The sequence below is a fragment of the Oncorhynchus gorbuscha genome, linkage group LG16, assembly GCF_021184085.1.
Source record: "Oncorhynchus gorbuscha isolate QuinsamMale2020 ecotype Even-year linkage group LG16, OgorEven_v1.0, whole genome shotgun sequence".
Taxonomy (NCBI): Eukaryota; Metazoa; Chordata; class Actinopteri; order Salmoniformes; family Salmonidae; genus Oncorhynchus; species Oncorhynchus gorbuscha.
This window is the reverse complement of record NC_060188.1, coordinates 55,192,634-55,207,498: the sequence shown is the minus strand read 5'-3', so window position 1 is coordinate 55,207,498 and position 14,865 is coordinate 55,192,634. Positions and strand designations below refer to the sequence as shown.

The following is a 14,865-nucleotide window of genomic DNA, read 5'->3' as shown; positions in this document are numbered from 1 at the left end:
CAATGCTGGCCACATAAAGGAACTCCCTGAACACTTGAGTTGGTAGATATTATGCACAGTAGCCTACGTTGCATTAACTGACGCTGAATGCATTTTGGGTATGTATTGCACTTTCACATTTAGGCGTTATTCAAATATACAGTATTTCTCGATTAACAACTGGCAAATTTGCCTAGTCACATGCAGCATGTACATTTTTTCTTCTAGGCCTATTTGCATTTAAGTAAGCCAATGATAACGCATTGTCTTTTGCAGTAACGACCGGAACAATGTGCATTCGGTCAACCGTTATGACACGTAGAGAACTTGGCAGACTTATTGATCTTTTCATCCTCTGAAATACCGTACATCAACCACTGCCTGACACGTATGTCCGCTACTGCCATTTCGGCATACTGCTACCCACTGTGACCGTTAACTTAACTATTCACAAGTATTGGCCCCTTCATAATAACAAAATACAAACTATAACAAAGAACAGTAGATATGCCAATGTTTCAAAACTGATCAACATTCATTAGCGGTAGAGACATGGCTGTGTCTGTGTGCCATCTTGCACCCCATACCCAATATAGGGAATAGGGTGCAATTTGGGACACTAACTGTGTCTCTCTGCCACTGTATTGGATGTTTGTGGTTCCAAAGTGAGCATGGTAGCAGCCAACTGTCATGTTACCATGGAGACGGCCTCATTTCAGCTAGCATGTTGCTGAATGCAGCTCAGGGTGTAAAATAAATACTTCAGCTTGGATGGAATTGAAATAATTAATGATTTCAGCAAATGAATGAGTTATGATATCATATCACTAATGGAGACTTTGGCGTATTGGAAATATAGATTTTTACCAAAAGATGGGATAACTTGAATTATATATGAGATAATTAGATTAATATTGAATCTGATTTAAGTGGTTTGTTTAAACACTACAATGTCCTCATTACAATTCTTCTTAAGTTTAGCCTACATATACTGAACAAAAATATAAACGCAATCATTTCTATGATTTCAGTGAGTTAGTTCATGTAAGGAAATCAGTCAATTGAAACAAATAAATGAGGCTGTAATCTATGGATTTCACATTAATGGGCATAGGCCCACCCACTGGGGAGCCAGGCCCAGCCAGTCAGTTAGTTTCCCCCCCACACAAAAAGTCTTAATAACAGACAGAAATACTCCTCAGTTTCAGCCATTCCGGGTGGCTGGTCTGAGACGATCCCACAGGTGAAGCCGGATGAGGTGGTTTCGGGTTGGTGTGGTTATACGTGGGTCTGCGGTTGTAATGCCGGCGGGACGGGCTGCCAAATTCTCTAAATCAACTTTGGGGGCGGCTTATGGTTGAGAAATTAACATTCAATTCTTTGGCATCAACTCTGGAGGACATTCCTGCAGTGAGAATGCCAATTGCATGCTTCCTCAAAACTTGAGGCATCTGTGGCATTGTGTTGTGTAACAAAACCACACATTTTAGACTGGCCTTTTATTGTTCCCAGCACAAGGTGCACCTGTGTAATGATCTGATTAAAGAGCATGCTTATTGATATGCCACACCTGTCAGGTGGATAGATTATCTTGGCAACGGAAAAATGCTCACTAACAGGGATGAAAACTAATTTGTGCACAACATTTGAGCGAAATAAGCTTTATGTGCACATGGAACATTTCTGGGCTCTTATTTCAGCTCACTTTGCTTTTATATTTTTGTTCAGTGTACATAAATCATGTACAATAGATTAGCTTCTAATACATACCCACTACTTCTAAAGTTACATTATTGATGTCCATGAGAGGCATCATCATCATTTCACGATTGGGAGCTGAGACTTGGAGGTTGATGCAGCATTTCAGTTTGACATCAAGACATTTCCCTAACAGTTAAGACAATCAGTTCATTAAAGGATACTGAGATAAAACGGTGTCAGGGAGCCAACGAGCCCCAATCAAAGAGGAGCCTTGTTGTCTAAGTACTGAATGTTTGATTAGCACTGACACTGTCGGGGTCTCTCTAAGCTGGGATGCTGTGTGTGTGTGTGTGTGTGTGTGTGTGTGTGTGTGTGTGTGTGTGTGTGTGTGTGTGTGTGTGTGTGTGTGTGTGTGTGTGTGTGTGTGTGTGTGTGTGTGTGTGTGTGTGTGTGTGTGTGTGTGTGTGTGTGTGTGTGTGTGTGTGTGTGTGTGTGTGTGTGTCTCTCTCTCACAACTGGGACCTCACGATACGCATTGTGACTCTCACAATTCTATATGCATTGAGATTTGATACTACGATTATTATATGTACACTACCATTTAAACTTTTGGGGTCACTTAGAAATGTCCTTGTTTTTGAAAGAAAATCTAATATTTTGTCTATTAAAATAACATAACAATGATCAGAAATACAGTGTAGACATTGTTTTTGTTGTAAATGACTATTGTAGCTGGAAACGGCAGATTTTTATGGAATATCTACACAGGCGTACAGAGGCCCATTATCAGCAACCATCACTCCTGTGTTCCAATTGCACGCTGTGTTCGCTAATCCAAGTTTATCATTTTAAAAGGCAAAACGATCATTAGAAAACCCTTTTGCAATTATGTTAGCCCAGCTGAAAACTGTTGTGTTGATTAAATAAGCAATAAAACTGGCCTTCTATAGACCAGTTGATTATCTGGAGCATCAGAATGTTGTGGGTTCGATTACAGACTCAAACTGGCCAAAACTTTCTTCTGAAACTCGTCAGTCTATTCTTGTTCTTCTGAACGTTAGTGTGCATATATATATACACGTGTGTGTGTGTGTGTGTGTGTGTGTGTGTGTGTGTGTGTGTGTGTGTGTGTGTGTGTGTGTGTGTGTGTGTGTGTGTGTGTGTGTGTGTGTGTGTGTGTGTGTGTGTGTGTGTGTGTGTGTGTGTGTGTTCACGCGTCTCTGCCAGTGGTCTCATCTCACCATGGCGCTGATGGTCTCCTCCCAGTCAGGTCTCTCTCGGGGGTAGACCAGGCGGGCCAGCTCAGGCACTATGTCGTCCTCCTCTGGGTGACGCCCTGGCCTCAGGCCCCTAAAGGAGAGCGAGAGGAAGGGAGGGGCGGGGGGTAAGAAGCGAGAGGGAATTTGAATTTCAATCCAGTTTATTGGCTCAATATCATACTTTCTAAGAAACACATGAAAACAGCAAAAATTGCTTTAATACCAAAACTGCTCACACATTAGGCTAAATTCCTGTTTCAAAAGAGGTAGAGAGAACAAGACTTTCAGATGCTCTTACTGCGTCAGGAAAAACACTACATAGAAAACACAGAACCCGCCTCAACAAAAACCACAAACCTCACCAGTCCTCCCAGCCAACTCTCAAGATAAAAACACTGATATATATGGTCATGTATTGTCAACTCAATATGGAAGCCACAAGTTCAAAGGTACCCTAGAGGCTGGTGTGTGTGTTGGTTGTCCTTGTGGGGACCTTAAATCACACAAGGATAGTAAAAAAAGGAAAATGTTCCCTCGTGGGGCCATTGCCCACATCCCCATGAGCACGAAGGGTATTTTTGTTGTTGTTTGTTCTGTTTTGTTTGAATTTGACCCCTTTCGTAGTATCCAATTGTTTAGTAGCTACTATCTTGTCTCTTCGCTACAACTCCCGTACGGGCTCGGGAGAGACGAAGGTTTAAAGTCATGCGTCCTCCGATACACAACCCAACTGCTTCTTAATAGCACAGCGCTCATCCAACCCGGAAGCCAGCCGCACCAATGTGTTGGAGGAAACACCGTGCACCTGGCAATCTTGGTTAGCATGCACTGTGCCCGGCCCGCCACAGGAGTCGCTGGTGCGCGATGAGACAAGGATATCCCTACCGGCCAAGCCCTCCCTAACCCGCACGACACTAGGCCAATTGTGCGTCGCCCCACGGACCTCCCGGTCGCGGTGTGAACCCAGAGTCTCTGATGGCACAGCTGGCGCTGCAGTACAGCGCCCTTAACCACTGCGCCACCCGGGAGGCCCAAAGGGTATTTTAAGCTTAGGGGCTGGGGTTACAGTAAGTGATAAGGGTTAGGTTTTGGGTTTGGGAAAAATAGGAGATTGAATGGCAATGTATTTTAGGTCCCCCACGAGAATAGAACAGAACGTGTGTTATATGACACCTTGGAGTCTGGCACTTTGACCAGAACATGTTAATGGATGTATCATTTCAATTAGACGAGATGCCATAACCCATTAGTTGGCACTGAGGATGGCACACACACACAGAGTGTGAGAAAGACATGCGGACAGTGAGGGTGTAACATAGCCTGTCACACATTCATTTGTGAAAGGAGGATTGTGCTGGGCTGTGTGTGCTCACACCATATTTTATACATAGATGCAGCCATAAGGAGACCAAACAGGTTGTGTGTGTGTGTGTGTGTGTGTGTGTGTGTGTGTGTGTGTGTGTGTGTGTGTGTGTGTGTGTGTGTGTGTGTGTGTGTGTGTGTGTGTGTGTGTGTGTGTGTGTGTGTGTGTGTGTGTGTGTGTGTGTGTGTGTGTGTGTGTGTGTGTGTGTCAGCTGGATACTGTGTGTGCAAAGGCCAAATAGCACCTTCAATGGGAGGAACGTAAATGTTATTATGTGCGGAGGCAAAGTAGCACTTTCACAGAGGGAGAATGTCAATGTGATTTAGCCATTGAGCCATCAAAGAAACGTTCTGGCCTCTCACATCATTTGCCTCTCTGATAATAAGGACTTGAGAATAGAGCCTATAGGTGTGAGGCAAGATTGAACTATAATCAAAGGCTGTGGGGAAAGAGTCGATGGAACCTACAATTTCTATGTATTAACGCAAAAGTCAAACCGGCTGACCTGAAAAGTGGCAGCATTAACTGCCAACAGTCTCACAGATGATGCACCCCATTTCCTATGTAGTGACCTACCTTTGAAAAGTGCTGTACTATATAGGGAATAGGGTGCCTTTTGAGACACACCTATGGAACTGAGAATCACATGATAGAGCTGCGATTGACTTTGGCCATAAACTCTGGGAATCATACTGGTGATGGTATTAACAGGGGGGACAGACTGTAGCCAGTGGTGATGATATTAACAGGGTGGAGGGACTGTAGCCAGTGGTGATGATATTAACAGGGTGGAGGGACTGTAGCCAGTGATGATATTAACAGGGTGAAGGGACTGTAGCCAGTGGTGATGATATTAACAGGGTGGACAGACTGTAGCCAGTGGTGATGATATTAACAGGGTGGAGGGACTGTAGCCAGTGGTGATGATATTAACAGGGTGGACAGACTGTAGCCAGTGGTGATGATATTAACAGGGTGGACAGACTGTAGCCAGTGGTGATGATATTAACAGGGTGGACAGACTGTAGCCAGTGGTGATATTAACAGGGTGGAGGGACTGGAGCCAGTGGTGATATTAACAGGGTGGAGGGACTGGAGCCAGTGGTGATGATATTAACAGGGTGGACAGACTGGAGCCAGTGGTGATGATATTAACAGGGTGGACAGACTGTAGCCAGTGGTGATGATTTTAACAGGGTGGACGGACTGTAGCCAGTGGTGATTTTAACAGGGTGGACAGACTGTAGCCAGTGGTGATGATATTAACAGGGTGGACAGACTGTAGCCAGTGGTGATGATATTAACAGGGTGGACAGACTGTAGCCAGTGATGATATTAACAGGGTGGACAGACTGTAGCCAGTGGTGATATTAACAGGGTGGAGGGACTGGAGCCAGTGGTGATGATATTAACAGGGTGGACAGACTGTAGCCAGTGGTGATGATATTAACAGGGGGGACAGACTGTAGCCAGTGGTGATGATATTAACAGGGTGGAGGGACTGTAGCCAGTGGTGATGATATTAACAGGGTGGACGGACTGTAGCCAGTGGTGATGATTTTAACAGGGTGGACAGACTGTAGCCAGTGGTGATGATATTAACATGGTGGACAGACTGTAGCCAGTGGTGATGATATTAACATGGTGGACAGACTGTAGCCAGTGGTGATGATATTAACAGGGTGGTGGGACTGTAGCCAGTGATGATATTAACAGGGTGGACAGACTGTAGCCAGTGGTGATATTAACAGGGTGGAGGGACTGGAGCCAGTGGTGATGATATTAACAGGGTGGACAGACTGTAGCCAGTGGTGATGATATTAACAGGGTGGTGGGACTGTAGCCAGTGATGATATTAACAGGGTGGACAGACTGTAGCCAGTGATGATATTAACAGGGTGGACAGACTGTAGCCAGTGGTGATATTAACAGGGTGGAGGGACTGGAGCCAGTGGTGATGATATTAACAGGGTGGACAGACTGTAGCCAGTGGTGATGATTTTAACAGGGTGGACAGACTGTAGCCAGTGGTGATGATTTTAACAGGGTGGACAGACTGTAGCCAGTGGTGATGATTTTAACAGGGTGGACAGACTGTAGCCAGTGGTGATGAGTCATCTGTATGCAAAGCAGAGACTTCAGAAGGAATAAATCCAATTAACCTTGGTAAAACCTTACATGAGGCTTGAGTCTAGTGTGGAATATATACTTTACACCTCGCATGAGGAGGAGTGGATAATGCAGATGACAGGTCACGTGTGGTCTAATATGAAACCTACATAGCAGTTATAACACTGACATAACTTGATGCAACTCAAGCTTTCACCCACACAGCATTGGTCCTCATGTAACAGCCAATTCGTGTTCAGATAAGAGTCATGTGATTAAACTGATCTATCTTCAGAAATGCTCCTGACACAGTAGGCCACTTCTAACCCTTTCACCACTATTTGAAGCACAAACCAACTACCATGATGATGATGCCTAAATGGAGGAATGAAAGCACAAAGAACAACCATTTACCCGACCGGCCTTCTATGTTTGACTTCCAAGAGCCTTTTTGTACGTGGGGAAAGAACGTACAAACAGTCCGTACAATGTCTTGGCATGCTGCCTGGTACTAATAAAACCACACTGTCCACCCTCCTCCAGCAACCCACACCAAACTGCTGATCCTGTCTCTGGAAACTGAAGGTAGGCACACCGCTTTATCTGGGAAAGAGAAACACACCCCCTCCCCCACCACCGCTTGACCTCACACACACACACCATGAAAAATGTTCTCTCTCACAACCCCCCCCCTCCCCGGGGGGTGTATATGTATGAGGGGCTGACCTCAAACTGTCAGCTTCAATGCAGGTCTGGAGATGGAGCTGCTTGCATCTCAAATCAGACAGAGGAGGAGAAAGTAGACAGAGAGACAGAGAGAAGGGAGGGAAAGACCAAGATACAGAGGGAGCAGAGAGGGAGAGACCCTGGGAGCAGCAAGCAGCTTGCTGCATTATGACACCGACTCTAATACTGCACTCAGCCAGCCAGCCACCTCTAACCACTGACCCTGACACATACCACAACACCACTAATTGGAACGAGGACTGACAACCGATCCGGGTAGGGAGCTGACCCTGATGTTGGAGGATGTTGTTATCCTGTTCCATACATGCTGTAAATCGTCCTGGTAGTGTACAATATATTTTTATGAGCCGTAAACGGCTAAACAGACAAGGCCAAAACATAAAAGGGCAAAACACCAAACAAGACTAGAGTCTCTGTCTCTATTATAATCATTATTATTATTATCATTATTATTATTAAGGCCTTGATTGGTTGAATCAGATGTTAGAGAACAGCCAAAGCGCCCAGCACTAACAATGGATGTGGAAAATCACAACAGGATTAAGGACATCCTGCATAGAATAAGCCCAGTATGATGCATGTGGGGGAGAGTCATAGCACAGCCTCCATTGTCGTGACACACACAATGAGCCCCCACACACACACACACACACACTGAGCTATACACACACACACACACACACACACACACACACACACACACACACACACACACAGAGAGTGAGCTACGCACGCACACACACAGTGAGCTACGCACGCACATTGAGCAACGCACGCACAGTGAGCGAGCGAGCACACAGCGAGCGCGCAGACAGCGAGCATGGCACACCGCGAGCCCTCCCTGTGAGCACACACACCGCACACACACACAGCGAGCTACGCACGCGCGCACACAGCGAGCTACGCACGCGCACACAGCAGCTACGAGCACACAGCACGCGCGCACACAGCGAGCTACGCACGCACACAGCGAGCTACGCACACACAGCGAGCTACGCACGCGCACACACAGCGAGCTACGCACGCGCACACACAGCGAGCTACGCACGCGCACACACAGCGAGCTACGCACGCGCACACACAGCGAGCTACGCACGCGCACACACAGCGAGCTACGCACGCGCACACACAGCGAGCTACGCACGCGCACACACAGCGAGCTACGCACGCGCACACACAGCGAGCTACGCACGCGCACACACAGCGAGCTACGCACGCGCACACACAGCGAGCTACGCACGCGCACACACAGCGAGCTACGCACGCGCACACACAGCGAGCTACGCACGCGCACACACAGCGAGCTACGCACGCGCACACAGCGAGCTACGCACGCGCACACACAGCGAGCTACGCCGCGCACACACAGCGAGCTACGCACGCGCACACACAGCGAGCTACGCACGCGCACACACAGCGAGCAACGCGCACACACAGCGAGCTACGCACGCGCACACACAGCGAGCTACGCACGCGCACACACAGCGAGCTACGCACGCACGCAGCGAGCTACACGCGCACACACAGCGAGCTACGCACGCGCACACACAGCGAGCTACGCACGCGCACACACAGCGAGCTACGCACGCGCACACACAGCGAGCTACGCACGCGCACACACAGCGAGCTACGCACGCGCACACACAGCGAGCTACGCACGCGCACACACAGCGAGCTACGCACGCGCACACACAGCGAGCTACGCACGCGCACACACAGCGAGCTACGCACGCGCACACACAGTGAGCTACGCACGCGCACACACATTGAGCTACGCACGCGCACACACAGCGAGCTACGCACGCACACACAGCAGTGACGCGCACACACAGCAGCTACGCACGCGCACACACAGTGAGCTACGCACGCGCACACACAGCGAGCTACGCACGCGCACACACAGCGAGCTACGCACGCGCACACACAGTGAGCTACGCACGCGAGCTACACACAGTGAGCTACGCACGCGCACAGCGAGCTACGCACGCGCACACACAGCGAGCTACGCACGCACGCGCACACACAGCGAGCTACGCACGCGCACACACAGTGAGCTACGCACGCGCACACACAGCGAGCTACGCACGCGCACACACAGCGAGCTACGCACGCGCACACAGTGAGCTACGCACGCACGCACACACAGCGAGCTACGCACGCGCACACACAGTGAGCTACGCACGCGCACACACAGCGAGCTACGCACGCGCACACACAGCGAGCTACGCACGCGCGCGCACAGTGAGCTACGTACGCGCGCGCACATTGAGCTACGTACGCACGCGCACAGTGAGCTACGCCGCACGCGCACAGTGAGCTACGCCCGCACGCGCACAGTGAGCTACGCCCGCACGCACACAGTGAGCTACGCACGCACAGTGAGCTACGCCCGCACAGTGAGCTACGCACGCACAGTGAGCTACGCACGCACAGTGAGCTACGCACGCACAGTGAGCTACGCACGCACAGTGAGCTACGCACGCACAGTGACCTACGCACGCACAGTGAGCTACGCACGCACAGTGAGCTACGCACGCACAGTGAGCTACGCACGCTCACGCACAGTGAGCAACGCACGCACAGGCACAGTGAGCAACGCACGCACAGGCACAGTGAGCAACGCACGCACGCACAGTGAGCAACGCACGCACGCACTGAGCAACGCACGCACGCACGCAGTGAGCAACGCACGCACGCACAGTGAGCAACGCACGCACGCACAGTGAGCTACGCACGCACGCACACACAGTGAGCTACGCACGCACACACACAGTGAGCTTCGCACGCACACACAGTGAGCTTCGCACGCACACACAGTGAGCTTAGCACGCACACACAGTGAGCTGCGCACACACACACACAGTGAGCAACGCACGCACACACACAGTGAGCAACGCACGCACACACACAGTGAGCAACGCACGCACACACACACAGCAAGCACACACACACACACAGCAAGCACACACACACACAGCGAGAGCACACACACACACAGCGAGAGCACACACACACACAGCGAGAGCACACACACACACACAGCGAGAGCACACACACACACAGCGAGAGCACACACACACACAGCGAGAGCACACACACACACAGCGAGAGCACACACACACACAGCGAGAGCACACACACACACAGCGAGAGCACACACACACACACAGCGAGAGCACACACACACACAGCGAGAGCACACACACACACACAGCGAGAGCACACACAGCGAGAGCACACACACACACACAGCGAGAGCACACACACACACACAGCGAGAGCACACACACACACACAGCGAGAGCACACACACACACAGCGAGAGCACACACACACACAGCGAGAGCACACACACACAGCGAGAGCACACACACACAGCGAGAACACACACACACAACGAGCACGCACACAACGAGCACGCACACAACGAGCACGCACACAACGAGCACGCACACAACGAGCACGCACACAACGAGCACGCACACACACTCCCTCCCTGTCTCCCCAAGGAGGTTGTTATGTCAGTCAGGCCAATAAAGGTGGTTACACACACACACACCCCCAGTTACCTTAGACTGGCCATTGGTTGTACCTAGGAATAAACTCCCTTTCTCTTCTGTTTCCACTGTAATTCCATTGACGAAAAAACAAGTTGTGGACCTCATACGACCAATAGCGTAGTAATTCACCCACAGGCAAAGTAGAGCTGCTTTGAAGACTATCTTCCAACTGCACATTACAGATGTATCCCAAACAAATAAAGATAGTGAATCTCAAGGGAGAGTGAACAGCCTGGTGTTCCAGTTTCTTGGTCCCAGGTCTGCTGTCTTGCCAACCCCTACAGTCATTGTCACCCATTGCTGGGAGTTGGCAAGACCACATAAACAGATCTGGGACCAGGCAAGTGTTCCACAGCACCAGGGCTGAAAGAATGTCCTTAATCTGCTTGTGTTATTAACCCTAACCTCAACCCTACAGCCGGTGAGGATTGGAGGCTGAAGCATCAAATGTAACGTTTTTACGTATTACAAGTAGAATAAAGAAAGAGGCTTTTGGAAATTCATGACAAAAACAAACAAAAACGACTGTAGCACTTGTCTAAGATTTTTGGCTGCATCTCCACCTGAGTTGGATAAAGTGACATCTAGGGCTACATGCATCAAAAAAGATGTCCATCTCTCAGTAAGAGGTAGACTATGAGACGTCCAGCTCTCAGTAAGAGGTAGGATATGAGACGTCCATTTCTCAGTAAGAGGTAGACTATGAGACGTCCATCTCTCAGTAAGAGGTAGGCTATGAGACGTCCATCTCTCAGTAAGAGGTAGGCTATGAGACGTCCATCTCTCAGTAAGAGGTAGGCTATGAGACGTCCATCTCTCAGTAAGAGGTAGGCTATGAGACGTCCATCTCTCAGTAAAAGAGGTAGGCTATGAGACGTCCATCTCTCAGTAAAAGAGGTAGGCTATGAGACGTCCATCTCTCAGTAAGAGGTAGGCTATGAGACGTCCATCTCTCAGTAAGAAGTAGGCTATGAGACGTCCATCTCTCAGTAAGAGGTAGGCTATGAGACGTCCATCTCTCAGTAAGAGGTAGGCTATGAGACGTCCATCTCTCAGTAAGAGGTAGGCTATGAGACGTCCATCTCTCAGTAAGAGGTAGACTATGAGACGTCCATCTCTCAGTAAGAGGTAGGCTATGAGACATCCATCTCTCAGTAAGAGGTAGACTATGAGACGTCCATCTCTCAGTAAGAGGTAGGCTATGAGACGTCCATCTCTCAGTAAGAGGTAGGCTATGAGACGTCCATCTCTCAGTAAGAGGTAGGCTATGAGACGTCCATCTCTCAGTAAGAGGTAGGCTATGAGACGTCCATCTCTCAGTAAGAGGTAGGCTATGAGACGTCCATCTCTCAGTAAGAGGTAGACTATGAGACGTCCATCTCTCAGTAAGAGGTAGACTATGAGACGTCCATCTCTCAGTAAGAGGTAGGCTATGAGACGTCCATCTCTCAGTAAGAGGTAGGCTATGAGACGTCCATCTCTCAGTAAGAGGTAGACTATGAGACGTCCGTGCTGCCACGATAGGGGCATTAAGGAGAATATTCTTAAGATTATCTCTTGCTTTTGGCAACACTGGCACACAGTGAATACACGCCACCCTTTGCAATAGACGGGTTAGCTGACAGTTTTCATGACAATGTTCACTCACCGATAGAGCAGAAGTATGAGTGTTATGATTCTGGACGGTCTAATAGTTAGCAACACTGACAAGCTGCTGCCATGTAGGGAACCGTAGGTGGCTTGTTTCAGCTCGTTGTACCTTGTTGTCATGTCTATGCTAATATGTAAAAACAATTACTATTATTATTTTAAAATGTACCTTGCTAACCAACAACGTATTTGAGAGACAAGTGTTGATTATGCAAATGTATTTATGTTTTCAATAAAGATAGAGGAAATAGTTTACATGTTGCCAACAATCCTTTGACTCTAAGCCAACCCTGCCTGTTTTGCTCCACGGTTGCACGCGCATCGGTTTTGTTATTAAATAATCCTCCCGTCGACGCCAAGGAAGAAAAGCCCTTTGGTTATTAGGGTAGGAGATTGGAGGGGGAACCACCTGAGCGCTGCTGAGTAGAAGTGAGTGGTGGTACTTTGCTGGACTGCAGCTAGATGGGGCTGAAGAGCTGAAAGTCTGCTCTGACTGGGACGTCATCCATCTAGTGAGCAGGACATGTTGTTGTGGTCTACAGCAGTGTTCCGCAACATCTGGTCCACGGACAGGTGCTGGTCCATGGGATGTTTCAGGTCGGTCCCTAAGATTTACCGACACTAACTTAGTCAGGTCTAAAGTGTGAGTTTTAATGTAAGCGGTCCCCCGCTCCTTTTCCAAGAAGGAAAAACACTTGCTGGTATTTGGTTCCTTGAGGCAACCTGATCTACAGCTAGAGCAGGAACGGGGAACTTTGATGGGGTTGGGGATGACCTAAGGGATTTTTTTGGGGGGGTACAACAGGGTAGGATTAAGAAAAACTGATTTTCAAAACCTGCAATGAGTTTCTATCCAGAGGGAGTGTATTTTATTGCTCCCCACGTCACCTTTTAATCTCAGTGTTTAAAAATCAATGTTGTTGATGTCATTGGGTAGGACTTATTCTCCTACAAGAAGTAGGAATGCATTGTTTTCACATATACTGTGTATACCGGACGTGTCCTTTGGGTGGTGGACCATTCTTGATACAGACAGGAAACTGTTGACCGTGAAAAACCCTACAGGGTTGCAGTTCTAGACACAAACCGGTGGCCCCTGGCACCTACTACCATAACCCATTCAAAGGCACTCAAATATTTTGTCTTGCCCATCCACCCTCTGAATGGAACACATACACAATTCATGTCTCTTGTTTTCTCAAGGCTTAATTTAAAACCCCTTCTTTAACCTGTCTCTTCCCCTTCTTCTACACTGATTGAAGTAGGATTTAACAAGTGATATCTATAAGGGATCAAAGCTTTCACCTGGATGCACCTGGTCAGTCTGTCATGGACAGAGCAGGTGTTCTTAATGTTTTATATACTCAGTGTATGTAGACAGGTAATGTGCTGGAAATAATGGGGTTGAAAAGTGGTGGAATTGCCCTTTAATGGACTGAATTTAGAAAAAAATGCTTGTGTGTAGCCATTAGCCTACAGTATTGTGGTGTAGTAGGTAAACAACTTTCAATTCGTATTCAGGACTCCTCTCCTGAGCTCATTTTATTTCAACGCCCTTGAGGGTAGAAAAGTATTGAAAAGCAAATAACCACAGCGGAGAGCAAGGAGTGGGACGGAACATTATTAGTAAGCGGTGCACGTGGCAGGCAGGATGGAGGACAGGAATGGGGTGACGCAAGTCCCAAAATAGTGCCATGCTCTGGTCTAGGAGGGTCACCGAGGGAAGGGAGAGAAGGAGAAACAAATAGATAAACAGAGCAAGAGTTGATATATAGAAGTAGGCCTATCGGGGAAGCTTGAAGTGAGATAGAAAGGGACAGACATGTCCTAAGCAGAGAGCAAGAGATGGTGTGTGTGTGTGTGCGTGTGCGTGTGCGTGTGTACCGAATGTGCCTGTATGCTAGAGAGCATAGTGGGATTGGGAAGGCTATAAAACCTTACTGTGTTCTTCCCTAGGGGAAGAAGATCAATCTACACGAGCAGACCCATCCTAACACTGACATTTACTGTCAGTCTCTCTCATCGAATGAGAACACAAACCTGCTCTGCCTTCCTCTCCACCTCTGCTGTAATGTTGGGCTAATATCTAATGTATGCTAAACCGCTGCTGCCATGGCAACCCCCCGCGCGCACGCACACAGGACTTGGTCTCTGTTCAACACCAGGAGAATGTGTAGTGGGGTTGAACAGGGTGCTGTAATCCTCAGGAAGGGGACCATTCCTGTAGACCCCCTTCACTATCAAATGAACAGAGCCATGCTGCCACGTGAACACACAATCTCACTCGCACAAAGCTAGACACGCACAAGTGCATTCAGACACACACAATCAGACATGCCCATGCACTCAGACATGAACACACACACACACGTATAAGCCTGCAAACACACCCTCTAACAATCACAAACAGGCCAGTGTAGCAGGGAGGAAAGGTCAAAGGGGCTGGTCTGAATAGGAGGGAGCAAGCTGAGCATCAATAAGGGGAGGAGGAAAGAGG

The 14,865-nt window shown here is 48.6% G+C and overlaps 1 protein-coding gene across 1 annotated transcript in view; it reads right to left on the bottom strand.

The window, feature by feature from the left end:
- The window catches only part of LOC123999772 (rho GTPase-activating protein 32-like), a 207,677-nt gene that overhangs the window by 114,896 nt on the left and 77,916 nt on the right, over nucleotides 1-14,865 (bottom strand). Inside the window, 1 exon segment of the mRNA XM_046305797.1 lies at nucleotides 2,922-3,030. Within this exon segment, the coding sequence (XP_046161753.1) occupies nucleotides 2,922-3,030 (109 nt within the window).